This window comes from Haemorhous mexicanus, chromosome 4, assembly GCF_027477595.1.
Source record: "Haemorhous mexicanus isolate bHaeMex1 chromosome 4, bHaeMex1.pri, whole genome shotgun sequence".
Lineage (NCBI taxonomy): Eukaryota > Metazoa > Chordata > Aves > Passeriformes > Fringillidae > Haemorhous > Haemorhous mexicanus.
In genome coordinates this window covers 75,670,812-75,693,937 of record NC_082344.1, presented here as the reverse complement: position 1 = coordinate 75,693,937, position 23,126 = coordinate 75,670,812, and the positions used below count along the sequence as shown (strand labels likewise).

The 23,126-nt window shown below is 60.7% G+C and overlaps 2 protein-coding genes across 4 annotated transcripts in view; one reads left to right on the top strand and one right to left on the bottom strand.

Annotated features, from left to right (window-relative positions):
- The window catches only part of LOC132326808 (dedicator of cytokinesis protein 2-like), a 50,116-nt gene that overhangs the window by 7,548 nt on the left and 19,442 nt on the right, over positions 1-23,126 (top strand). For all 3 annotated transcript variants that reach the window (XR_009486343.1, XM_059845483.1, XM_059845482.1), the window contains exons 18-28: positions 2,148-2,337; positions 3,133-3,230; positions 3,348-3,437; positions 3,710-3,810; positions 4,028-4,162; positions 8,944-9,055; positions 10,577-10,647; positions 10,976-11,082; positions 11,282-11,409; positions 12,285-12,335; positions 13,030-13,125. Coding sequence is in view for 2 of the 3 variants with exons in the window: in XM_059845483.1 (XP_059701466.1) it covers positions 2,148-2,337; positions 3,133-3,230; positions 3,348-3,437; positions 3,710-3,810; positions 4,028-4,162; positions 8,944-9,055; positions 10,577-10,647; positions 10,976-11,082; positions 11,282-11,409; positions 12,285-12,335; positions 13,030-13,125 (1,179 nt within the window). In the remaining variant the exon portion in view is untranslated. The remainder of the gene's footprint in view (positions 1-2,147; positions 2,338-3,132; positions 3,231-3,347; positions 3,438-3,709; positions 3,811-4,027; positions 4,163-8,943; positions 9,056-10,576; positions 10,648-10,975; positions 11,083-11,281; positions 11,410-12,284; positions 12,336-13,029; positions 13,126-23,126) is intronic.
- Positions 14,940-22,469, bottom strand: LOC132326810 (basic proline-rich protein-like). Its single transcript, XM_059845486.1, has 3 exons — positions 20,925-22,469; positions 18,296-18,370; positions 14,940-15,382 (listed from the first exon to the last, which is right to left on the bottom strand). The coding sequence occupies exons 1-3, from the start codon at positions 22,439-22,441 to the stop codon at positions 15,154-15,156; spliced, it is 1,821 nt and encodes a 606-aa protein (XP_059701469.1). The 5' UTR covers positions 22,442-22,469; the 3' UTR covers positions 14,940-15,153.

The following is a 23,126-nucleotide window of genomic DNA, read 5'->3' as shown; positions in this document are numbered from 1 at the left end:
CCAGTCTGGGACAACTGTGACCAGAGGAACAGGAGGCATAAGCTGGCCCCCACTGCCAGGATGAGCTCGGGGCTCTTCCCTGTGTGTTGACACTTTCTAGGGTCCCTTCTGGGGTCCCTTCTGGGGTCCCTGCCCAGCCATGGCGCTCCAGTGTCCCTGGGGGGTCACCTGCTCCCCTGCCCCTGGGCTGCTGCATGGGGGTGGTCTCTGATTTTGGCAACGTGACCACAGTTTCTCCAGGCAGAGCCCCGTCCCTCCCTGAGCTCTGCCTTTTTTTGGGATGAGCCGACCTCCTCCCTCCTATTGTGGCAGCCCAGGACAGGGACAGAGCACGCTGTTCCTCCCTGAGGCTCCTGCACATTTGAAATCATTATGTCCCTTCCCCCTGCTTTATTTTTGGGTGAAAGACCCAAATTCTTTGACTGCTGCCGTGGCCCTCGGCGCTGGCTCTGCTCCCTGGCTCTTTGGGGACTGTCCCCTCCACGGCGGCATTGGCACCTTTGGGACGTGCCAGTGCCAGCTGTGCCAGTGAGATCAAACCTCCCACACCTCCCTGCTGGGAGAGCAAACCCTGCACAGCTCCTGTTCCCCTCAGAGAGCTGTCCCTGCCCTGCTGAACCCCCAGGCCCTGAGCTGCTCCAGCCTCTCCCTGCCTGGCTCCGGCTCTTCCCGGCAGGCACCGGGGGCTGCACTCTGGGAGTCAGAAAATATTTCATCTTTTTGTCTCTGTTTGCCAGAGGAATGTGAGAGAAGGGCTTTTAGCTGCTCACACCTCTTGATCTCCAGCTGGTCTGAGCTCCAGACAGTTTTCCCTGCATGGGATCAGCCCTGGGAAGGAGCACAGGCTCCAGATGTGTCCTGGAAGGGAAAAGCCACCAGCAAACAGCTCTGTCACCTCCCTGCCACCTCCAGCTGGAGGGGTTTCACCCTGCCAGGCTGCAGGCAGGGAGGGATGGGTGTCTGTGAGCTGCAGCATGGCTGGCTCTGGTCATCCCCCATGTCCCAGGCTGGCCAAGAGCAGGGAAGGTCACTCAGAGTCATCCCAGTGAGTCCTCCTGGGTGGAACATTTTCAGCTTGGAGCAGGGGACACAGAAACAGGCTGGTTTGTGGCTGTGGAAGCCCTGGCACCCGCATACAGGTGGGAGATGTAGGGTGACAGCAATATGGGACTGGCTGTCCTGGACACCTGGGTGGTGTCCTGCTCCCTGTCAGTGTCCCACTGTGTGCCCATCCCTGCAGCAGTGCCCAGGGGTGTTTAATTTCCAGCCTCAGAGTCCTCTTTGTCACTCTGCTCCTCCTGCCTGTTGTCCTGTCCTTGCTGTGTGACACAGCTGGGGTTTGGTGGCTCCCCCAGACCCCAGCTGAGCAGGGTCCCTCAGGGAGCAGCTCTGTGGGATCAGTGTGGGGCAGGCAGAGGGTACCCAGGGGTGGCATGAGGATGCTGTGTGGTGGGAGCCACCAGCCATGGGGTCAGAGCTGAGCCCCTGGGCACACAGGGGGCCAACTCTGTCCCCGGGTGTGGAAACCCAGGGCTCTGGGAATATTTCTCTGTCTGCTCTGGGGTGCCCTGACCCCCAGGGGAGCACTGACTTTGACCCTCATTCATGGAGAAAGTTTCCTAAACTCCAGAATAGACTGGAATCCACAGAAGTGTGAAATAGATTATAGAGAGCAGTGGAGGCATGTCACTTGGTGAGAAATTGAGGGTTTGGGATTTTTAGGATGTTGTGGATGGCAGCAAGACGGAGGGCACAGGGTGTGGTCCTGGGTTTCTTCTTCATGCTTCTTCTTCCTTCTTCTCCATGGGATTGGGTGGCATTTTGTAACTGGGCAGAAAAGTCCCCATTGTGGGCTCTGTGGGATCAGTTATTGGGTTAAAAGGGAAAATAATCCAGGTGTCAGTTCTTAATTGGATAGTTTAGTCTTAAAAGCCCTTGGAACAAGAGACTGTTGGCCATTTTGTGCCTTCTAATGAAAGGCTGCCCAACTCACAGCAGTGAGAGTGTTTCACTGATAAGAAATAATAAACACTTGAGTTCTAACATGAATTACAGTCTCAAGAGCCTTCAATCCAGACCCAGAAAAACCGACGGCTGGGACCCCCACACCCTGGGGCTCCAGCTGTCACCTGTGCTGTGCCCTGCAGGGTGACAGCAAGAAGCTGGAGGACGCCAGCGCGTACCTGTCGCTGCCCTCGGAGCGGAACCTGCCGGAGTCGAAGCTCCTCTCTGGCTCCTCCTTCCGTGTGAGCGGGGCCACGGCGGCTCTGGCCGTGTCCAGCCGGGACAGCTTCCAGATCTCCACGCTGGTCTGCTCCACCAAGCTGACCCAGAACGGTGAGTGCTGGCTGCCCCCAGGGCGGGGCAGCTGGGGCTGTGTCCCCTCCCCGGAGGTGTCACCAGCTGCTGCACCACAATTCTGCTGTTTGGCTCTCCGGTGTCCATCAGGCTGGGACAGAGAGCTGGGAGCACTGAGTGCTCAGTTTGGCCATGCTCAGGATGGCCGAGGCTGTTCCTGGGGGGATCAGTTCCATCTGGGGATTTTGGGGGGCTGCCATCCACTGGAGAGGAGCACCAGCCAGTGGAATTCCCACTTGAATGTGGCTGCTGGAGGCTCCATGACCTTCCTTCCAAATGGAGGTGGGAATTGGAGCTCTGTGGTTTCATCCCCTGCCTGGGTCAGCTCAGGGGAGTTTCCAGTTTCCCTGGGCTGCTCTGCACAGGTCGGGGCAGCTGAGAACGTTGGTGCCCCCTCGGCCAGGGGAAGGGAGTGCTGGGCTCTCCTCCCTCCTGCTGCAAGGCTGGAGGGTGGGAATGGCTCATCCTGCTCTGGCTGAATGCAGGGGGCTCAGGGGACATGGCCTGGTGGCCTGGGGGTGTGACACACGGTGACAGCACGTGGCTGCAGGGTCCAGGGCACTGTGGTTCAGTGTGGAGGGCTCAGGGCTGAGGACAATTTCATCCCCCACAGCCACGACTAATTTAAAGTTTGTTCTTTCTGGCTCTGGCTTCAGGGGGTCTCAGCACTGAGCAGTGGTTGTGGGAGGGGGTCCTGGCTGCTCCTGATGGGGGAGCAGGGGGTTGGTGACACTGGGGTCTGACAGTGCTGAGTGCCCCTTTCCTCCTGCCCAGTGAACCTGCTGGGGCTGCTGAAGTGGCGCTCCAAGCCCAGCCTGCTCTGTGGGAACCTCCAGAAGCTGATGAACGTGGATGGAGGAGAGGTCATCAAGGTACAGCCAGCATTTCCTCCCTCTCTGGTTCCTGCCCCCCCTCCCCATGCCCAGAACTGGGTCTTGGGCAATGCTGGGGTCAGCCCTCGAGCCCTCCCAGCCCTCCTGTCCCCCCAGTTCCTGCAGGACACGCTGGATGCCCTGTTCTCCATCATGATGGAGCACTCAGACACCGATGTCTATGACACCCTCGTGTTTGACGCCCTGGTGAGCACAACCTGTGTGGGTCTGAGCCACCCCCAGTGCAGGGTGGGCACTGGTTGGACTGGGGCAATGGGGTTTTGCTGGCCTGAGTGACCCAGCACAGGGCAGGGCTGTTCTGGGGCACACTGTCCCTTTGGGGGACAATCCCAGCAGCATTTAAAGGTGTTTCTCCCACACCACGACAAGAGTGCTCCTGAGTGCCCCCCGGGGGGGCTCGGGGTGGCAGAGGCATCCCCCTGCCCACGCCAAGCCGTGCCCCTGCCTGCTGCCCTCAGGTTTTCATTGTCAGGCTGGTGGCTGACAGAAAGTTCCAGCATTTCAACACGGTCCTGGAGGCCTACATCCGCCAGCACTTCAGCGCCACGCTCGCCTACAAGTGAGGTCCTGGGGCTGGAGCACGGGGAGGGACGGGCTGGGACAGCTGGAAGGGTGGGGGACAGCTGGAATGGGGCTGGGACAGGGCTGGGACAGCTGGAATGGAGCTGGGACAGCTGGAAGGGTGGGGGACAGGGCTGGGACAGCCAGGATGGGGCTGTGACAGCAGGTACAGGGGGCGACAGGGCTGGAACACCCACGGACACCCCTCCCCGCAGGAAGCTGCTGTCGGTGCTGACTCAGTACGTGGAGCAGGCGGGCCGGGGGGAGCCCTGCGAGTTCCTCCCACGCACCTTCAAAGCCCTGGAGTACATCTTCAAATTCATCGTCCGCTCCCGCCACCTCTTCGCACAGTGAGTGCTGCCAGTGCCTCCCAGTGCTGGCTGTGCCTCCCAGTGCCTCGGAGGGCTGGCAGTGCCTCCCAGTGTCCCCAGTGTTCCCAGTGCCTCCCAGTGCCTCCCAGTGCTGGCTGTGCCTCCCAGTGCTGGCTGTGCCTCCCAGTGCTCCCAGTGCTGGCTGTGCCTCCCAGTGCCTCCCAGTGCTGGCAGTGCCTCCCAGTGCCTCCCAGTGCCCCCGAGGGCTGGCAGTGCCTCCCAGTGTCCCCAGTGTTCCCAGTGCCTCCCAGTGCCTCCCAGTGCTGGCAGTGCCTCCCAGTGCCCCCAGTGTTCCCAGTGCCTCCCAGTGCTGGCAGTGCCTCCCAGTGCCCCCAGTGTTCCCAGTGCCTCCCAGTGCTGGCAGTGCCTCCCAGTGCTCCCAGGGCTGGCTGTGCCTCCCAGTGCTTCCCAGTGCCTCCCAGCAGTCCCAGAGCCTCCCAGTGCCTCCCAGTGCCTGCAGCACTCCCAGTCCCTCCCAGTGCTCCCAGTGCCCCCAGTGCTCCCAGTGCCCCCAGTGCCCCCAGTGCCCCCAGTGCTCCCAGTGCTGTACTCTGCCATATGCCAGCACCCTGCTGGTCCCTGGCTGTGGCGTCAGTGGGGGGGAGGTCCTGTGAGGGTCCCTGTGCTGCAGGAGCAGTGTCAGTGCCACCCTCAGTCCCAGGCTTGTGGCAATGGCAGCCCAACCCAGCTGGTGCTGGCTGCTGTGGCACCCAGGCTGGCATCCACCCCTCCTGGCCATGCTGCTATGGTGGCTGGTCCCCAAGCAGGCTCCTCCATGGCTGTGAATCCTCTCCTTGAGGATTTTGGCAGTTTTCAGCTTCGTGCCAGCCTCTGGATGCTGCTGGACAATGGTGGCCCTCTGTGGGGGTGCTGCCCACCTCAGGGTGGGAGGGCTTTCTGGCCACCCCAAATGGCCAGCAATGACCCTGCCCCACAGTGACCCTGCCCCACAGTGACCTCTGACAGGGGCTTTCCAATGAGCTCCTAAAATCCTCCCACAATGGAAATGGCAAGATGCCCTGGGCAGTCTGTGCCCCTGCACGGCTGGTGCTGTGCTGGGAAGGTTTCCTGGAGCCATGTGGGAGGTGGGGGTGGAGCTGGAGGGTCTGTGAGGTGCCTTCCAAGCCCAACCCTGCTGTGATGAGCAGAGGAAAGGGCTGGATGCCTCCCCAGCTCAAAGGTCAAGGTGCCCCCAGGCCCCTCCAGAGTCTCCACAGGGCTGGTTTCACTTGTTCCCCGTGGGCACAGGGTTCACATCCAGCCTGGGTGATGCACAAACACCCCTCCTGGCGTGGGAGAGGAGGAAATCAGGAAATCTGGCATCTCCAGATGTTCCTCTTTCGTTCCATGTGGGCGGCACCGAAAGCTGAAGTGCCCTGAGGGGGCAGCGAGGTGGGCAGTGAGGGACCCCCCCACACACAGGGCACGGGGTGGGCACTGCTGGCACTGAAAGCACTGGGATCACCCCATTCCCAGGCACCCTGGTTCAGCAGGAAGCTGTTTTTGGGGGGAATGAGGGCTTTGCCTCCTCCACCCCAAGCCCAGGATGTGCTGGGGTCCCTGTGCTTTGTATGTGTTGGGAATGATGAATCTGACTCCATGTTCTCAGAAGGCTAATTTATTACTTCTATATAATTGATATAATTTTGATAATTTATATAGAAATTACTTATATAATACTATATTATATTAAAGAACACGATACCATACTAAAGAATACAGAAAGGACACTTAGAGAAGGCTAAAAAGATAATAATGAAAATTTGTGACTCTCTCCAGAGTCCTGACACAGCTTGGCCCTGATTGGCCAAAGAGTGAAAACAACTCCCAGCAGAATGCAATGGAACAATCACCTGTGGGTGAACAATCTCCAAACACATTCCACATGAGCACAGCACAGGAGAAGCAAATGAGATAAGAATTGTTTTCCTTAGCTCTGAGGCTTCTCAGCTTCCCAGGAGAAAAATCCTGGGCGAAGGGATTTTTCCAGAGAATGTGAATGCCACACCTGTGTCCCCTCCCACTGGCAGTGGGGAGCTGTGCTGGTGTCCCTGTGTCCCCAGGGACTGTCACACTCACTTTGCCCCACTCTGGATTAACTGTGGGGTTTGAGCCCTGTCTGTCCTCGCCACTTCCACCCCTCCCAGTGTCCCATCCATGGCTCCAGGTGCTCCAGAACATCACACCCAGCACCTGCCTCTCCCTCCTGCGAGGACACCGAGCACATTCCCAGCTCAGAGTGCTCCTGGCAGGAGAAATTAATTACCCAGCTTGTTTGCAAACAGCCCCCTGAACGAGTTTGCCTGGAGCAGAGGCATCCCTGAGGACATTTAGTGGTTTTATAGAGCTTCCCTTTATCTCAACATGCACTAACACGGGCTCCTCAGATCCTCTAAGTGCTCTGAGCGTGCTGCAATTTGTACAGGCTGTAATCGACAGGAATTGGGCTGTAATTAGAGTCAGTTGCTGCAGATTGCTGGCTCTGGGATTGCCTGTGCTGCTGCTGGAGCTGGACAAGCAGAGCCTGCAGCTCCTCTGAGGAGCCCAGGTAGCTGCAAGGATGATTGAGCCCTGTCCTCCACCTTGGGACACCTCCCTGTGTCCCCTCAGTGCCCCAATGGCACCGTGGTGACGTCTGTCCCTCGCTGCTTCCTCCTTGCTTCTTCCTCTGCCTGCTTCTCCTTTTCAGCCATCACTGAGGGTGGCAGAACTTTCCCTGCCAGTGCTCGTTGTCCCTCCAAATTTTGAAGTCAAATTTTGGAGCAACCTGTGGCAGGGGGTGGGGCTGGATGGGCTTCAAGGGCCTTCCCAGCCCAAACCACTTCGTAATTCCAGGATTTCCTTTCATAGCTGCTGGCTGGATCATTTTTCCTGCCACTGCTTGGTGTCAGTGGTGGGGGAATCACCTCAAGCAGTGCCCATTCCTCTGATTACACCTCAGCTCTGCAGTTTTTCCTGCAGCTTTGCACATCCCATGGCTAAAATTCCCTCATGCAGTTTGCTCTGGTCCAGCTGGTGAGGGGGGATGCAGAGCTCAGGAGGTTCCTGCTCAAGTGGGAAGGGGCTGAACTGCTTTGAGAGGGTTTTGGGCTGCAGAATCATGGAAAAGAGGCTTCTTTTAAAAAGAAAAAATGAGTTTTTTGAGTGAGTCTGTGAACATGGTGGGGCAGTGGCTGTGGCAGTGCAAGGGCTCACCCCTAGGTCCACCCATGGATCCAAATATTGATGGATGAGTTTAAAGAATTGGGATGGTGTCTTGGTTTGGAAAGCCAGGTGTGTGCTAAGGAAGGCAGGAGCCGCCCCTGAAATGGAGAATGGAACCCCCTCCCTCTGAATTGGTATAAATTTGAAATTAAGGGGCTCTCAGGCAAAGATATGGGAGCAGGAATAACAGTTCTTTAACAGGGAAGAAAATAAAAATAAAATTAAAATGCAGTAATACAAAACAAACCACTGCCAGAGTCAGAGCAGGCCCTGTCCCCCTGTGTGTCAGGGTGGTGGCACAGTCCCATCCCAGGGGGGCTCAGGGTGGTGGCACAGTCCCATCCCAGGGGGGCTCAGGGTGGTGGCACAGTCCCATCCCAGGGGGGCTCAGGGTGGTGGCACAGTCCCATCCCAGGGGGGCTCAGGGTGGTGGCACAGTCCCATCCCAGGGGGCTCAGGGTGGTGGCACAGTCCCGTCCCAGGGTGGCTCAGGGTGGTGGCATAGTCCCATCCCAGGGTGGCTCAGGGTGGTGGCACAGTCCCATCCCAGGGGGGCTCAGGGTGGTGGCACAGTCCCATCCCAGGGGGGCTCAGGGTGGTGGCACAGTCCCATCCCAGGGGGGCTCAGCCCTCCTGCAGTGCCAGCTGTGGTTCTGCTGGAGCAGGGATCCTGCACAAGGGGGGAGTTTTCCTCTGGAGCTCCAGGGCTGCTGGAGATGGGCCTGCTCTCCCTCTGGGAATGCAGGGCAGCAGAAAGCTGCTCCTCTGGGAATGCAGTGGGCAAAGGCTGCTGTGCTGTTCCAAACCTCAGATTGTATCCAGGTAGGAATGCTTGGCTCCTCCCCTGGGCGGAGCATCTCCCCATGGGATGATGGAATTTGATCAGCCATGCAGGGACACTCACTGGCCCATGAACAGAAGATAATTAATAATTAATGGCCCATGAAGAGCAGAGATCTCCTGGAGGGAGGATTGGTTGTGAAAAAGATAAAGAAAACTGCCCAATGAGTAGAAGATGACTGCTCCACCTCTGACAGATGGGGATAGAGCACACACATTGCCTGGCAAACCAGGATAGATGCCAGGGAAGGTGTGTGGTGTCTCATTCACATTCTCTGAAAAATCCCTTCGCCCAGGATTTTCCTCCTGGGAAGCTGAGAAGCCTCAGAGCAAAGGAAAACAATTCTTATCTCATTTGCTTCTCCTGTGCTGTGCTCATGTGGAATGTGTTTGGAGATTGTTCACCCACAGGTGATTGTTCCATTGCATTCTGCTGGGAGTTGTTTTCACTCTTTGGCCAATCAGGGCCAAGCTGTGTTGGGACTCTGGAAAGAGTCACAAATTTTCATTATTATTTTTTTAGCCTTCTGTAAGTGTCCTTTCTGTATTCTTTAGTATAGTTTAGTATAGCATTCTTTAATATAATATTGTATCATAAAGTGATAAATCAGCCTTCTGAGACTGATCATTCCTGCCTTCGTGGGGCATTCCCAGCAAACACAGCAGTGTGGCATGGTGGCACTGTGGTGACAGCACTGTGACTCTGGCCCTTGCAGGCTCTACGAGGGGAAGGAGGTGGCCGAGTTCCAGCGCTCCCTGCAGCGCTTCTTCCTCGCCCTCAACCAGCTGATGAAGTCCCCGCTGGAGGGTCCCACCCTGCTCTCCCAGGTAGGGCATGGGGGGCCCTGGGGGGCTCAGCTGGGCTGTGGGGTGCCAGGGAGGGTGCCCAGGCCAGGCACTGGCTGTCCCCATGCTGGGGTGGCACTGTGTCATTGTGTCCGTGTTCGTTTTGGGGTGACACTGTGTCTCTGTGTCTGTGTTCATTTTTGGGGTGGCACTGTGTCACTGTGTCTGTGTCTGTTTTTGGGGTGACACCGTGTCTCTGTGCCTGTTTTCATCTTTGGGGTGACATTGTGTCTCCGTGTCTGTGTTCGTTTTTGGGGTGACACTGTGTCTCTGTGTCTGTGTTCATTTTGGGGTGACACTGTGTCACTGGGTCTGTGTCTGTTTTTGGGGTGACACTGTGTCACTGTGTCTGTGTCTGTTTTTGGGGTGACACTGTGTCTCTGTGTCTGTGTTAATTTTTGGGGTGGCACTGTGTCTCTGTGTCTGTGTTCGTTTTTGGGGTGACACTGTGTCACTGTGTTCGTTTTTGGGGTGGCACTGTGTCACTGTGTCTGTGTCTGTTTTTGGGGTGACACCGTGTCTCTGTGCCTGTTTTCATCTTTGGGGTGACATTGTGTCTCCGTGATTGTGTTCATTTTGGGGTGACACTGTGTCACTGGGTCTGTGTCTGTTTTTGGGGTGACACTGTGTCACTGTGTCTGTGTCTGTTTTTGGGGTGACACTGTGTCTCTGTGTCTGTGTTAATTTTTGGGGTGGCACTGTGTCTCTGTGTCTGTGTTCGTTTTTGGGGTGACACTGTGTCACTGTGTTCGTTTTTGGGGTGGCACTGTGTCACTGTGTCTGTGTTCATTTTGGGGTGACACTGTGTCACTGGGTCTGTGTCTGTTTTTGGGGTGGCACTGTGTCTCTGTGTCTGTGTTTGTTTTTGGGGTGGCAATGTGTCTGTGTTTGTTTTGGGGTGACACTGTGTCACTGTGTCTGTGTTTGTTTTTGGGGTGACACTGTCCATCACTGTGTCTCTGTTCATTTTTGGGGTGACACTGTGTCACTGTGTCTGTTTTCATTTTTGGGGTGACACTGTGTCGCTGTGCCTGTGTTCATTTTTGGGGTGGCACTGTGCCCCTGTGTCTGTGTTCATTTTTGGGGTGGCACTGTGTCACTGTGTCTGTATCTGTTTTTGGGGTGACACTGTCCATCCTGTGTGTAGCCCTCAGAAGGAGCTGCCACCCCGTGTGCTGCCCTGCTGTCCCCAGGGTCCCCCCGGGTGCACCCTGAGACCCCCAGCCCCTCACTGCACTGGGGCTGTGGCCTGGATCTGGGTCAGCAGCTCGGTGGCACCGGGCACTGTCCCGGCCACCCATGTGCTGAATTCTGCAGGGGAAAATCTGGGAAGGGTTCCTGGGGATTGTCCCCATCCTGGATCTGGCCTGGATTCTCTGCATTCAGGACCAGGCTGGCACAGGGGGCTGGGGGAAGCAGGGCTGGGTCTGGGATGGAGGGAGGGAGGCTCCAGAGGGTGCTCTGGGAGCCCTGTCTGAAGGCAGCTCTGTGGTGTCTCTGCAGGGAGCAGCTCTGAAGTACCTGCCCTCCATCCTCGAGGACGTGGTTGGGATCTTTGACTCCTCCACTCTGGGGTAGGGTCCCTGTGTCCCCACCAACCCCAGCCCCTGTCCTGCTCAGCACCTGCCACAGCCACCTCTGTCCCTGCCTCCAGCACAGAGCTGAGGGCAAGCAGGGGCTCTGGTATCACCTCCTGATCCCCTTCCCAGTACAAAAATGGGAGAGTTCTGCCCCAGCTGGCTTCATTTTGGGAATTCAGGCTGGGTTTTCCTGCTGGGTGCCTGTGGTGGGCACAGCTGCCCTGTGAGACCATCCTGCCCCCATTTAGGGGGTCCCCCCACCCAGCAGCCCCATCCTGAGCAGAACCTGGAGCTCCTGCTTTAACTCCTCTCCTGCTGGCAGGGCCGTGCTGCGGGACTTTGTGGGGAACCTGCTGCCCCAGCGCCTGCTGAAGCAGAAGCTGCAGTCCCTGACTGACATTGCCAGCAGCAAAGCCTTCCAGAGCCATGGTGAGAGGGGTCCTGGGGGCACTGCCCTTGCTGGGCTCACCCAGAGGCCACGCACAGGGTGGGGATGAGTCCCTGAGCAGGGAGCCCTCCTCTAACTCATGCCTGGGGTGGCTCCAGAGCTGGGGACAATTCCCTCATCCCAGGGTGGCTCCAGAGCTGGGGACAATTCCCTCATGCTGTGCCCCCTTGTGCCCCCCAGAGTGCAGGGAGCTGGTGCTGCAGGCAGCCCTGCCCATCCTGCAGGAGCTGATCCAGGCAGGGGAGGAGGAGGATGCCTGCATCGAGCTGCTCAGCAGCATCCTGGAAGTGCTGTACCAGGCCCAGAAGGTAAAGCAGGAACCACCTGGGCAGTGACCTGACCAAACCCCTCTGAGTGGGGTTAAGCACCACTCAGGTGCTTAACCTGAGTTAAGGTTCATGGCCAGGATATTGTTGGAGTTCACTGACTGTGGGTGTCACCATCCCAGCAGGAACATGCCCAAGGTGGGACACAAACCTTGTGCTTTCCACCTCAGTGAGTTTCTGGTGGGTTGCCCAACATCCACATGAGTGGGGAAGGGGCTTCCAGGCTCAGGGATGACACTGACCTGAGGGTGGTGGGGACATCAGCAGCTCTGCAGAGCTGGGAGGAAGGTGGAAGGAGGGAGGAAGAAGGTGAGGGAAGGGAGGAAGGTGAGGGCCCATCGATAATGAATCATGAAAGATCTGGAGAGACATTCTGTGGTATTGGCCAACCAGACCAAGCAGGCTGAGAATGGCTTTTCTGGATTGAATAAGTCAAACAAATGGTATCCAAGCCTGATGCATTGGCCAAGGTCACCCAAACATTGGTTTTTGGTTGACTCACAGGATCACTTTACTTAAAACAAACAACAAAGTAATAAGGCACAAGTATGATATCTGATTTAGTTTCATATTTTTCTTTGGTTGCCTTTCTGATTCAAGGCACTTTTACTTTTTGTCTTTTCCCAATTCTATTTTGGCACCAGCCAAATGTAATTAAAATTTCAATGGTCTTATACCTCGTATGCTGGTCAGCCATTGCCAGTCAGACCCTGGGCAGTATCACACTCCAAAAAGAAGAGTGATGGCCCCAAACATGAGGCAGGGACATGGTGGGCACCCACCCACCCAACTGTGGCCTGTCTGGGGTGGGCTGGGGCCATTCCTGGGGGTCTCAGCCCTGTTTCTGGTGATTGCAGAGCGCAGAGAAGCTGCGAGCGCGGCACAAGGACCGTGGGGACGTGGAGCTGGTGAGTGTCCCTGCAGCAGCACAGGGAATGGTTTAGGAATGCACAGGGCTCTGTGCTCTGGCTCTTCAGGAGCCTTCCTCTGTTCCTGCCCTTCCTGGCTGCTCTGGGGTCCCTTTTGGTGGCCCTTGGGGGGTTCAGGTGTCCCACCTGCAGTGCAGTGACTGTGGGAGCTGAGTTGGACACTGTGTCCTGGGAGGGTGAGGTGGTTCTTTAATCCCCACAGCACCAGGAAGCCCAGGAATGGGATGGAAAGCTCAGAAATTGTGGTGAAATATCTCATTTTGGGCTTAACTTTGAAACCTGAAATAGCATTTATGGAGAGCATGGTGGGATGCTCCGGGGGAGGATTCTGCTCTTGCTTCAACCCCATGAGAGTTGAACCCACCTTTACCTGCCCAGCTCCATCCCCATCATCCTCAGCCATCCTCGGCTGTCCCTATTGTCCCCAGCCAGGTGACCACAGTGCCATGGAGGTGTACAGAGCTGCACACCTCTCTGCAGGGCTGAGCTGTACAGAGATCCCAAACCCCTTATTTTTGCTGGAGCACATTGCCTTGCTCTGACCCCAGCTCTGGATCAGGCTCCATTCCCATCTCGCCACCCTGATGCCACCAGCCCTTGAAGGAGCCATGCTGGGACACCTCCCACAGCTGGGATGTGCCCTGCCATGGCCCTGCCACCTCTCACCTTGCAGGCACAGGTGAAGAAGCACATCCAGGTGATCCTGGAGCGGCTGCTCCACACGGTCAATCGCAGGGTGATCGTTCTGGACCGGGAGAACCCGCTGAGGGTGAGTCCCAGTGTGCCACTTCCCTTCGGGCTGCACGGGAGAGGTGGCACTGCCTGGGGGGTCTGGCTGTGTGTGACTGGCTCTGCTCCTCGCTGGCCCTGCTGCCAGGACCCAGCAGGATGGGGATGGATGCCAGGGATGTGCCCAGTGGGATGCAGGGGAAAGCAGGAGCCGTGCTGGGAGCAGGGCTGGAGCAACCGGAGAGCAGAGGGGGGGCAGAGGGGCAGGAAAAGCTGTTTTGGGAGCAGTGAAGGGTGTGGGCTGCATTATCTGGAAATATCAGCTGAACCCGGTGAACCGTCGCAAATTTACACGCCAAAAACGTGTGAGGAGCACGCTGGACACACGGGAAGGGAGCGGCTCAGAGCTCCGCACGGAGCAGCGATGGGAGGGGACAGAGCCGGGGCCAGCGGGGGCTCGGCATCTTCTCTGGGGACGTGGTGACAAACGCAGGAGCTGCACTACGTCTTAGGGTGGGCGATGAGCTGTGCTGGTGTGCGATCTGGAAGCTCGGAGCGGGGAATTGCCGTGCCGTGCCGTACTGTACCGTGCCACGCTGCTGCCGTGCCCGGGGCGCTGTGGGCAGCCGGAGCGGAGGCTCCGCCGCCGGGGCCGTGCGGCGATCCCAGCGCCGGGCTGTGATTCAGCCGTGACTCAGGCAGGAGATGCATGCGGGGTCGCGCTGGGCTTCATCCTGCTTTTACCCCTCGTTCCCAGGCTCTGTGACTCAGAGCCGAAAGAGCCGGGCAGCGATGGAGGGAGGGGGGATGAGGGTGAAGTACAGCCCAGGGCAGCGATGGAGGCGAGGGGGGATGAGGGTGAAGTACAGCCCAGGGCAGCACGGAACGATCCTCGGCTGTGCCGCGCTCCCGCTGCTCGCTCGTGGCTCCACAGGTGCCGTCTGGCAGCTCTCGCCGCAGCCCCTGCCTCAGTCAGGGGTCCCAGACCCTCCAGCTCCAGCTGCTGGGAAGGGCTGAGGGGACCAAAAATCCCTGTGCCCGCACCAGGACAGCATCCATCCATCCATCCATCCATCCATCCATCCATCCATCCATCCATCCATCCATCCATCCATCCCGTGGCTGCTGGGCAAGAAGGGAGTTGTTGTGCCCCCGGGCCACTGTCCTGGCTGCAACCCCTGAGTGCCCGGGGTGTCCCTGGCACACGGAGTGGGGTTTAACCCTGTGGGCACCACTGGAGAGCTGCGGCCACTCCTGCCCACCCTCTGTTCCCCTCCGTGGCTGCAGCAGCCGCTCGGCGTGGCCGGGGTGGCCAGTGCTTTTGGAGGAGGCTGGGTGATGTCCCCCTTCCTTCCTGAGCTGGTGGCCCTGCTGGGGGAGCTGTGGCTGCTCCCACCACAGGCACTCCTCAGGGTGTGCTCAGACACCCGCTGCTGCTCTGGGACTCCGATGCTGAGTTTTCCCTCCCGTGGCAGCCCCACAGAGGCTGGGATATTTGAGCTCCTCATTTTTATCATCAGCCAGTGCATCTTTGCCACCCGTGAGACCCCTGCCCACCCCACCCTTCCAGCCGGGGGTTTTGGGGACAGATCTCCTCTCTCTAGGCCAGAATCTCACAGAGACCATTCCCCACTGTCTCTCCCAGTGGAAACCCTCGGTGCTCCCAGTTAACCTGCAGGAAGCAATGGGAGGGATGGCTGAGCAGCCCCCGCTGTGGGGTGCAGGGCTGGGCACTGATTTGAGTCTGGGGCGCCTCAGGGAACCCCAAACAGAAGGAAATCCAGGGAAACAGCCGCTGCCCCCTCCTCATTCTCATCCTCCTCCAGAACAGAAGCACACAGGCGGGAGAGGATGTAACAAAAATAGCGTCTCCTTGGAATTTATTGAATTCTCCTTAAATACAGCCGCTGCTCCCCTCGCCGTTTCCACACCCGAGCTCCCCGCGTTCAACGGAATGGTTAAAAATAGAAAAGCTGGTGCTACCCAAACCCTACCGTGGGAGGGAGGGAGGGAGAGAGGAGAGGTGGGCAGGGGATCAGTGCTGGGACGGTGCCCCGGCGCTCCGGGCTCACAGGAACCAGAAGCATTTGCGTCGCGATTTCTTCACGTCCAGCTTTGCCGGCAGCCTCGACACGGGTGATGGCTCCTGCCTGGGCGGTGAGGGGGTCCCCGCCGTCCCCACTGCCACCCCCGCCGCCCCCAGCGCCGTCGGGGGGGAGCTCGGCCCCGTGTCGCCCTCGATGTGGCTCAGCACCCGCTGGAAGCGACCTTCCTGCTGTCGGAAATCGTGCTCCACGCTGCGGCACGCGGGGCGAGGGGACCGCGTCAGAGGGCAGCATGGCATCCCCTTGTCGCAGCCCCCCCACATGCCACAGCCCCTGGCACCCCAAACACCGTCCCCGGGCAGCTCAGTGTCCCCAACACAGCCCCCGGGCAGCTCAGTGTCCCCAACACAGCCCCTGGGCAGCTCAGTGTCCCCAACACAGCCCCCGGGCAGCTCAGTGTCCCCAACACAGCCCCCAAGGAACTCATCCACCCAGGGCACATCACCCAGAGCTGAGCCCTGCCGCACTCCCAAGGTGGCACAGGGACATGGCCACACTTCCTGGGGACCCTGTGCACCCCTATGAGGGGACATCCTGCTGCGTGTGCCTTCAGACAGTCCCTGACCACCCCCTGTGGGCCGTGAGGGGGGGCTGGATCCCTCTCAAACCTCCCGTCAGAGCATCCCAGCCTCCCTTGTGCCAGAGGGACAGACCAGTGCCAGCCTGACCTTGAGACATGGGGACAGACCAGTGCCAGCCTGACCTCGTGGCCTGGGGACAGACCAGTGCCAGCCTGACCTCGTGGCCCGGGCTGTTTGGGGTGGTGTTTGTCCTTCTCCACTGCCTCCCCCGCCCCATCCTTTGCTCCATCCTCTACCCCACCCCTGGCAGTGCCTTGGCTTTGTGTGGGGCCAGCAGGAGCCGGACACCGGCCTGGATGGGGACCAATGCTGAGCTGGGGGGGCGAGCTGGGGGTCTCTGGGACCCCTGTGAGCAATGAGCCCCCTGGAGAGGGGCTGTGTGTCCCGGGGGCCATGGCTGGGGACAGCTGCAGCATCGGGAAGTGGTGAGAGCTCTGCTGATGCCCATCACGCGGGTGACGAGGCAGGAATTAGGGTGTCCCTGGTCTGGGTGGGTGAGTGGGACAGTGCCACCACAGCTCTCAGGTTTCTGGAGCCCTCGGGGTCCTCACAAGTTCAGGTTCCTGCAGTTGTTGTTGTCTCCTCCAGCCCTTGCTGTGCCTACACTGTTCCCGCAGCCCCGCTGCCTCTGCAGCTCCCGATGTCCCCACAGCTCTCAGTGTCCCCTCAGCCTCTGGTGTCCCTGCAGCTCCCGATGTCCCCGCAGCCCCCGGTATCCCTGCAGCTCCCGATGTCCCCGCAGCCCCCTGTGTCCCTGCAGCTCCCGGTGTCCCTGCAGCTCCCGGTGTCCCCGCAGCCCCCGGTGTCCCTGCAGCCTCTGGTGTCCCCGCAGCTCCCGGTGTCCCCGCAGCCCCCTGTGTCCCTGCAGCTCCCGGTGTCCCTGCAGCTCCCGGTGTCCCTGCAGCCCCCAGTGTCCCCCCAGCCTCGGGCGTCCCCGCAGCCCCCGGTGTCCTCGCAGCCCCTGGTGTCCCCGCAGCCCCCGGTGTCCCTGAGGCACCCTGTGGTGCGGGCTGGCTGCCGGCAGCCACGTGCTGCGATGTTCCCTCTCGCGGAAAACGCGTCAATCTCCTGGCACCAGCCATGTCCCATCGGATCAGCGAGGTGCCACCGAGTGTGCCCGGGAACGGCCACGTGGCGCTGCCACCCCGCACACGGGGAGCGCCCCACGAGTCCCCCAGCGTGCTGACACCTCCTGTCACCTCCCCTCGAGAGGACAAGGAGTGTCCCAGCCATTTCTAGAGAAAAAGGTGAGGGGTGCAGATCATAATGGGGGGCAGAGCAGGGAGCAGCCTCAGCTCCCCTGCAGTGACACAGGGAGGGGTTGGCACTGCTGTGGGACCCTAAGGTGGGACAGGGCCAGGCAGGTCTGATCCCCTCCATGGGCCATCCCTGGGGTCTGGTGCTGGGGGTGCTGCTCCTGCTCCCTCACCCTGTGTCCCCCCAGAGCCTCTCCTCATCCCACGGGTGGCAGCGAAAGCCACAGCGAGTCCCCAGTGGGAGCCTGGCTATTCTGGGGAGCCACCTCCCCCAGATGTGACATCTGTGCCACTGCCATGCTGCCTGGAGACAGGCTCGTCAGGCCTAATTAGCCCGAAGTCCCCCAAGAGCTACAGTGAGGGAGTGTGGAGCAAGTATGGGGAGCAGGAGCGCTGAGGCAGCACCGCCACTGAGCACAGGGACACGAGGGGACCCCAGCCAGGTACCCCCAGCCTGAGGTGCCCCAAGGAGGGGGCACAGTGCTCACAGACCGTGGCAGGGCAGTGGCACACGTGCACCACGGTGATCAGGCGCCACAGAGCTTGGGACCAGCTCACTGTGTCCTACACATCCCAGTGCTAACAGCATCAGCATCCCCTAATTAACAGCAAATGGGAACACACCTGGCCAGCCACCTGCACTGCAGAGAGGATGGCCAGAGGGACAGAAGGACACCCAGGGGTGCTTAGAAGGGCAGAAAGCTTTAGCAAAACTGCAAGCCTCCCAATTCCCCCAAAGACAATGCTGGGAGGGCATGAGATGCTTTTCCCACACCCCAAATGGGATCTGAGGAGAGAGTGCAGCAGAGCAAGGGGCTTCCACGCCCTGGCCCAGAGCCCAGGCCCTGTGTTCCCAAACCATAGTGAGGGGCAGGAGCCCATCTGCAGCATCTGTGCAGAGCTGGCACAGGGACAACAGGATGCAGCCTGGATTTGGAGCGAGCCCACGCAGCAGCCGCTAGCGAGGCTTCCCCGATGGATTGCTGCTACAGGAGAGAAATGCTCTGCCGTGGTGCCAGAGCAGCCCCTTCCAGATGCTGCTCCTCCATGGAGATCACCCTGGCTGATCCTGATCTGTGTGGAGGGAGGGACAGAGCCAGCCCAAGTGACAGCCCAGACACTCAAAAGTGCTCTGTGGTGCCACCACCATGGGGACAGGAGCTGCGGGCTTGACTGTCACCCTCCCTGCTGCCTCACAGCCAGTGGAGAAGTCTGGGAGTGCAGGGAAGCAGAGCCCAGGGGTGCTGGGAGCCAGGGCTGGCCCTCACCTGTAGATGATGCAGGCACAGTCCCGGCAGGTCCCGCAGTTGGCGATGTCCTGCCCGGTCCGGTACGAGTGGCGCCTGTGACAGAGATGTGCCGTGAGCCTGGAGACCTGCTCTGGGTCTGCTTGAGTCCTCTGCTGCCCCTGTCCCACCCCAGCAGCCAGGACTCTCCTCCCTGGATCCCAGCTCCTTTTCTCCCTGGCATTCAGACCCTCCTCTCCCTGTATCTCCTCCTGAATCCCAGCTCCTCTTCCTCTCTGGGATCCATCTCCTCTCCTCTCTGGATCCCAGCCCCTCTCCTCTCTGGGATCCATCTCCTCTCCTCTCTGGATCCCAGCCCCTCTCCTCTCTGGGATCCATCTCCTCTCCTCCCTGGATCCCAGCCCCTTTCCTCTCTGGGATCCATCTCCTCTCCTCTCTGGATCCCAGCCCCTCTCCTCTCTGGGATCCATCTCCTCTCCTCCCTGGATCCCAGCCCCTCTCCTCTCTGGGATCCATCTCCTCTCCTCTCTGGATCCCAGCCCCTCTCCCCTCTGGGATCCATCTCCTCTCCTCTCTGGATCCCAGCCCCTTTCCTCTCTGGGATCCATCTCCTCTCCTCCCTGGATCCCAGCCCCTCTCCTCCCTGGATCCCAGCCCCTCTCCTCTCTGGGATCCCAGCCCCTTTTCTCTCTGGGATCCATCTCCTCTCCTCTCTGGGATCCCAGCCCCTCTCCTCCCGTGTGATCCCAATTAATACCAGGCCAGGTGCTTCTCTGATGGGATCACACCAGCGCTGGGCACAGTGGCACCTCCAAACCCTTCCCGCTGTGTCCTCCCCTCCCATCCCCATCCCAATCCTCATCCCAAGGCTCCCCACACCTCTCCCCACACATGGTGCCATGGAGGGAGCACAAGGCACATGGTGCTGCCCTGGCACAGCAGTGCCCTGGCAGATGGGCACAGGGAGATGCTCCAGATTAATCTCCAGCCTACGCCAGACTTGGAATTTATCTTTTTGATGTTTTTGTACCAGAGCATCCTTCTCCTCCTCCAGGAAGGTGCACAGGACTTGGATTAAGCTGATTCCTGCCCAGGCTCAGCTCACGCTGCTGCATCCTCCCCCCCTCTCCACAGAAGGGGTCTTCACCCCACAAGTCTCTGCTGCTGCTGCCAGACCCCAACCCTGAGACACCCCGATCCCGAGGGCTGTGCTGGGGTCCTCCTGCACCCCAGCACTGCTGATCCCTGCTCATTCCTCTCAGTCCAAAAGGAGCCCTGTGAATGCTTTTGGTCCCTTTGGGGCCCCTTCAGGGATTTTTGGGGCACAGCTGACAGGACATGTCCCACATACACATCACATTTCCTCGTTGAAATCTTCCTCCTGTTACTCGACCTTGACCACGGTTGTTCTCAGCCCTCAGAAACTGGGTCTGCTAATGTACCAAATTACACATTGCAATGGGGATTGATTCTGCCAGCACCTGAATTAGATCATGAGGCCCTTTATACATATATATATGTGTGTGTGGTACGTAAATGTGTGTGTACCTGTGGCTCTGGTGTTGTACAAAGCCCCCCTCTGCTGGGAGAGCTCATCCTGGGATACTCTTTCATGTTTTATAGGTATAATTTTTTGTGGGATGTTGCTGGGGGTCGGTGCCAGGATGTCTCAGGGCTGGTGGCCCTGCTCTGGTGTGCGTGGGCACCTGGGATCTGACCTGTGGCAAACGAGGCTCTGCTGTTCTGCAGCCCAAGGACACCAGGATAATGTTTGATGTGATTTCCTATCCCTGGATTTCCTATCTCTGGGTGTCTTGCTTGTTTGACTATAGCAGTAAATGGAGTTGAGGTCTTAATTAAGGTGTCCCAGACCCCTGAGGGGTCTCTCCCCACTGACAGTGCTCCAGGGATGGGACAGGGGCAATGTTCCCTGTGCTTCACTCACAGCCAAAACCATCCGATTTAATGGTTAATCGTGGCAATATTGGGCATCAGGAACAAGCCCCAGAGATTTTACAGGAGGATGCCAGGCCTGGCACCTCTTGGGGGTTTGTTGGTTGCCCTCATGTAAGATGAGTTTGGAGCATTTCAGCTCAAGGCCACGGTGGGCTGACCTAGAACACCTTCCTCACCTTCCTCCATTTGGCAAATCTGCCCGGGAGGCCAAGGAACGCTGGCCTGGGGAACTCCCTGCCCCTCGGAGCAGGACCTGGGCAGGGCAGGATGGGGGTGCTGGGCACCTCCCCGGGATGCAGCCAAACCCTTATGGGCACACCAGCCATGGATTTGTGCCAAAGGAACCTCCAAGGTTGAGGCAGGGATGTGGTGCCTGGCTAAGCCTGCTGTTGGGATGTGACACTCTAGATCCCTGCTCCCAGTGACCGAGGGACAAACCAGCTGCAGCAGAGCCGGGCAGGAACCCAGCACCCCCTCATGCTCCATCCCTGGGCACAATCAAGGTGCTGTGGGCACGTGAGGCCTTGCACCAAGACCTGGAGCCACATGCACAGGGACAGCAGCTCTGAGTTTCTCAGAGGGAAACACCCTAAGCAGGCAGCAGCATCCAAATTCTGTCAGATTCCCCCATCCTCCATCCGCAGCCTCCGGGGCATTGTCCCCACAGTCCCTCAGTCTGTCCCCTCCTACTCACCCATCCCGCTGCGCCTCCTTCTTCTCCAGGTCCTGGATGACGTCCAGCAGCACCCGGATGGTTTGCTGGCTGGTCTCCAGCACCCCTTCCAGGGACTGCAGCTGGGAATGCAGGTCCCCCTGCTCCCCGGGCCCCCGGGGGCCCTCTCCCTGAGATGTCCGGGTGTCCTCAGCCCTCGCTGGTGGTCCCACTGGCCCCTTGGCCACCACCACCAACTGCAGAAGGTCCTGGACGTGGTGCAGCGTGTCGGGCTGCTCAGCGCCAGGGCAGGGCTGTCCGTGCCGGGGGGGCTCCGCTGCCCCCCTGGCCGCTCGTGTCCCCACGCTGGGGCCCTGTGGGGCCGTGGACGGCGGCTCCCTGGGCCCCTCGGGTCCTGCCCAGCCGTGCCCGGGGTCGGCGGCGCGGAGCCGGCTGCAGGTGCCGAGGGCGGCTGGTGTCTTGTCCGGCGTGGCGGCGGCCGAGCCGTGCCAGCCCGGCGCCGGTGGGACGGGGGTCGGCGAGGCGCAGCAGGGCCCCCCCCAAAGCGCGGCGCAGAGCTGGTGCTGGGGGTGCGGGGGGTCCCGCGGGGGCGTGTCCTGAGGTGGCCGGCGGAGGCCGTGGGTGTCCGTGGCGGGGACGGGCTGCCGGCGGTGCGGCGAGGGCTGGCACGGGGGCGCCGGGCGGCCGCAGGGCAGGCTCCGCTCCGAGTCGCTCCGGCCGAGCCCCCGGTGCTCGGCGGGCGGCCGGGGCTGGCCGCAGGGCACGGAGGCCGGGCGTGGGGTGACCCCGTGGTTGCCCCGGGGGCTCCCGCGGAGCTGGGCACAGGCTGGGAGTGGCGGGCAGGGCTCGGGGGTGCAGCTTTGCACCGGAGGGGCGCAGCGGGCAGCGGGGCACCCGGCCGTGCCCTGGTAAGGGGGAGGGGGGTCCCTGGGTGGTGGCGGTGGCGGGGTGCGGCGCTCCTTGGCGTGCTGGCCGAGGGCAGCGGCGTGGTCGTGGCTGGGGAGGCCGTCGGGGGCCCGCGGGGGCACGGCCCAGCTGGCCACGGTGGGCACGGCCGCTCCCGGGCACCGGGCGCTCGCTACGGCGGGCGGTACCGCATCCTCCGCCACATCGCAGACGCTCTTGCTGCGGGGTTGGGGGGCCGGGAAGGGCTTCTGGAGGCTGGGGGAGGTCTGGATGGCCGTGCTCATGCACGCCTTCCTGGGCATGGGCAGCGTCAGCGAGCCCGGCTGCGCCTGGGGCCAGCTGCGCCGCGAGGCACGGAGAGCCGCCGGCTCAGGGGGGTCCCTGGGGGGCGGCGAGGCACGTGGGGTGTTGTGGCCGGGGCCGGCCGCGGGCCCGGGGCTGTCCGCCCGCCCCGCGCCGGCCTCCACCAGGTCCTTGAAGCGGACCTGCTGCGTGCGGTTGCGCCGGCGCTTGAGGCGGCTCTCGATGTCGGGCGAGTCGCGGTTGAGCAGCACCGAGCGCACCGTCATGGCTTTCTCCTGGCTGCCCTCGCCGGCGGGGGCCGGGCCGGGCACGGGCTCACGGCTGACCATGGCTCAGGGCCGCGGGGCCGGGGTGCTGCGGCGGGGCGCGGGGGGCCGAGCGCCGGCGGCCGGAGCCCTGGGCTGCAGCCGTCCCCGGAGCTGCTGGGGCGGCGGACAGCCTCATCCCGCGCCGCCACGGACGGGGGATGCTGGGCGGGAGGTGGGCGAGGGGCCGCCGGGCATGCTGCCCGCCGCCCCGCCCTACAGCCCCCGGCACGCCTCCCCGACAGCCGTGCCCGGCTCCGCGGCTCCCCGCCGGCGCCCGCAGCCGCTCATCGTCCCGCCGCGGCCGCCCGGGCTCAGGGCCACCCGCTGCGGGCCGCCCGGTGCCGGCCGTGCCCTCCCATGGCTCCCGGACCTGCGGGGACAAAGAGAGGTGCGTCAGACCCGGCCACGCCACCGCGGCCCCCGAGGACACGAGTGTCCCCGTGGAACTGCCGGCCTCTCCCACCTCGGCTCCCTCCCAGCCCACCATCAGCAAACGCGAAGAGACAGGCTTTGATCTGCGGCGCTGCCTCCTCAGCACAAAGGGAGAAGGGAAAAGAAAGCCCTTTAGCATAAACACGTTCCGAGTTCACAGCTCAAATCAAGCAGAAGCAGCTGTTAAAAATAGCTCTGCCTCGCCGGGGCTGGTGCCTCGTGTGCGGGGCGCGGGCAGCGGGAGGGCAGGGCAGGGGCCAGGGCAAGGGTCTCT

Bases quoted from the DNA above. Each gene is read 5' to 3' on its own strand.
- LOC132326810 (XM_059845486.1), bottom strand. From the start codon at position 22,441: ATGGTCAGCCGTGAGCCCGTGCCCGGCCCGGCCCCCGCCGGCGAGGGC. The intron at 18,371-20,924 runs GTGAGTAGGAGG...TCTCTGTCACAG, and splicing joins AAGGAGGCGCAGCGGGATGG to GCGCCACTCGTACCGGACCG. The intron at 15,383-18,295 runs GTGAGGGCCAGC...CGCGTGCCGCAG, and splicing joins TGTGCCTGCATCATCTACAG to CGTGGAGCACGATTTCCGAC.